Here is a 2,209-nt window from a genome sequence, read left to right on the forward strand (position 1 = left end):
CCTTTATCTTTTTCTTCATCACCTTCAATATTTCTCTTCACTTTTCTTCATGGGAGTAAGTTTGTTTTACATAGCTTGAGTTTTGTTCTTTACAGATTTGTGTTGTGTGTAGCAGCAGCAATGGCATACTTGAAGCCAGTGAGAGGCCAGGCCCCACTCTCCTTCCCAAACTACACGCACCAGGAAGATGTCAAGACTCTGGCTCTCAGTCAAAATAATTTTACCAGGGACTTGTATGTGGTAAGTTTTGGTATCATAAAACCATAGTAAGGTATTACTCACACAAATGATACGTCACTGATATTGTAATGTCAACAAATGTCAGTATCACTTGCACCACATTCATGATAATATCCCACCATTACTACTACTTCGTTGACAAATAATAGTGTTTAATATTTAATTCATATTCTGCTGTATGTATGACATATGACTTTTTGTATCAGCTGTCTTATCTAACCGTAATGCCATCCTCCCATTATTCTCCTTTTGAATTGAAGATATTTTATCTCATCAAGATAGCTAATGTTGTACAGCATTATTATACCTAAGGCATATGATAATACTTGTCTAAAAATACTATATCTTAAAAATACATACATACAGTACCATAGAAACTGTTATGAATACTTCAATACTTTCAACAAAGCACTTTCCTTCCAAGGTAAAAATTACTTAACATATTCATTTAATCAAGTTATTCAATAGTCCTGGAAGTTATTCATAGTTTGTCTGGATCTCTTGCTAAATCCTTATCTGCATCTTCCACAGCTTTTGGCCCAAAAGAATTCAGGAAACTTGTTCATCTCTCCATTTAGCATTATGACAGCTTTAAGTATGACATATGGCGGAGCAAAAGAAAACACAGAAGAAGAAATGCGATCAGCACTGCACTTGACCCAGGAGAAAGAGGCTGTTCATAATGCTTTCCAAGATGTGGTATCAGATATCAAGGTCAGTAAGAAAGGTCATAACAGATCACTGGAAAGGAGTTAGTAGCAGATAAACACAGCAGAGCCAAGCTTGATCCCTACCTAGCCTCACATGACTAGCTTGTCAAAAATTCAGAATCAGTAAAGCACAACTGACGCTTTTAACTCTATAGTATTTTGCACCCTCTACATTACATGTAGTCTGCAAAACTAACCTGCACTGTTAGAAATAAGAACAGCTAATGACATGACATTTCATCCAGCATCTATGTATTCTGCAGATCATCACCCATTTTCTTCATATCTCAGTTGTTTTTTATATATATCTAAACAGTGCCAAAAGTAACCAGTAGTGGAAAGTGAATGCCAAAAAGTGTGCTTAGCTACAGGAGGAGATTACCTCAATTGTCTGGACACAATAAATATTTTCCCATTGAACCTATTGCAAAACGGATAAATCTAACCTAGATTTACTTAATGGAGCACACTCAGACATATTTGTAGGCATTATGTTTGCCTCTAGGATCTTTTAATTATAATTTGTTTGACACTTTAACTCTTGTAGCATGAAATATTATATAGATTCTGTTTTTGAAGAGCTGTCTATTTCATTATTTTGCAGTCTTTTATAATATTTTGTTTGTGTTCTATTTCAGGTTTTGTCAGAATTTTAGTTCAAAATTTAAATTGGAGTTTTTGATGTTCAAAGATTTCTTTGACATACATAAGCCATTGACATTTGAATATAATTCATGTACTGAATAATCAACAATGATAACAACATTATCCTGTTTTATGGATATTCTGAATATTTAATATTCATCTCCATCTAACTTAAGCAAAACTGCCTCCTATGTCAGCCTATTTTGGTAAAAGAGAAAAGCTGAAATATTTTCATGATGTTATTCATTACAATTATAGTTACATGATTTAGTGATTTGAATGTGAACAAATACATCTTTAACAGAGTGAAGCTCCTGACTATGAGTTGCGGACATCAAATATGGCCTACGTGTCCAACAAACTCACAGTTGTGAGTGAGTTCGCAAATATGTTGAAGGAGAAATACCTGAGTTCATCCAAGGTTGTTGACTTTGGTGAAAGTGAAGCCGTGCGCAGGGAAATAAATGACGTAGTGGAGAAAGAAACTAATTCAAAGATCAAGGACCTGATTCCTTCCGGTAAGTATACCTTTTGATTTGATGTGATAGTTTTTGAAAGAACTTGTTTATAGTAGAATTGTACGGTATTGATTTCCACACCTTGTAGGTAACTTT

General features: G+C 34.4%; 1 protein-coding gene across 1 annotated transcript in view; it reads left to right on the plus strand.

Moving 5' to 3' along the window:
* Positions 1-95: 95 nt before the first annotated feature.
* LOC119581825 (leukocyte elastase inhibitor-like) overlaps positions 96-2,209 on the plus strand; it is a gene marked incomplete at its 5' end in the record, with an annotated part of 33,378 nt that continues 31,264 nt past the window's right edge. Inside the window, 3 exon segments of the mRNA XM_037929959.1 lie at positions 96-240; positions 772-954; positions 1,900-2,113. Coding sequence (XP_037785887.1) covers positions 96-240; positions 772-954; positions 1,900-2,113 — 542 coding nt within the window.

Source organism: Penaeus monodon, chromosome 15 (assembly GCF_015228065.2).
Source record: "Penaeus monodon isolate SGIC_2016 chromosome 15, NSTDA_Pmon_1, whole genome shotgun sequence".
NCBI classification, from domain to species: domain Eukaryota; kingdom Metazoa; phylum Arthropoda; class Malacostraca; order Decapoda; family Penaeidae; genus Penaeus; species Penaeus monodon.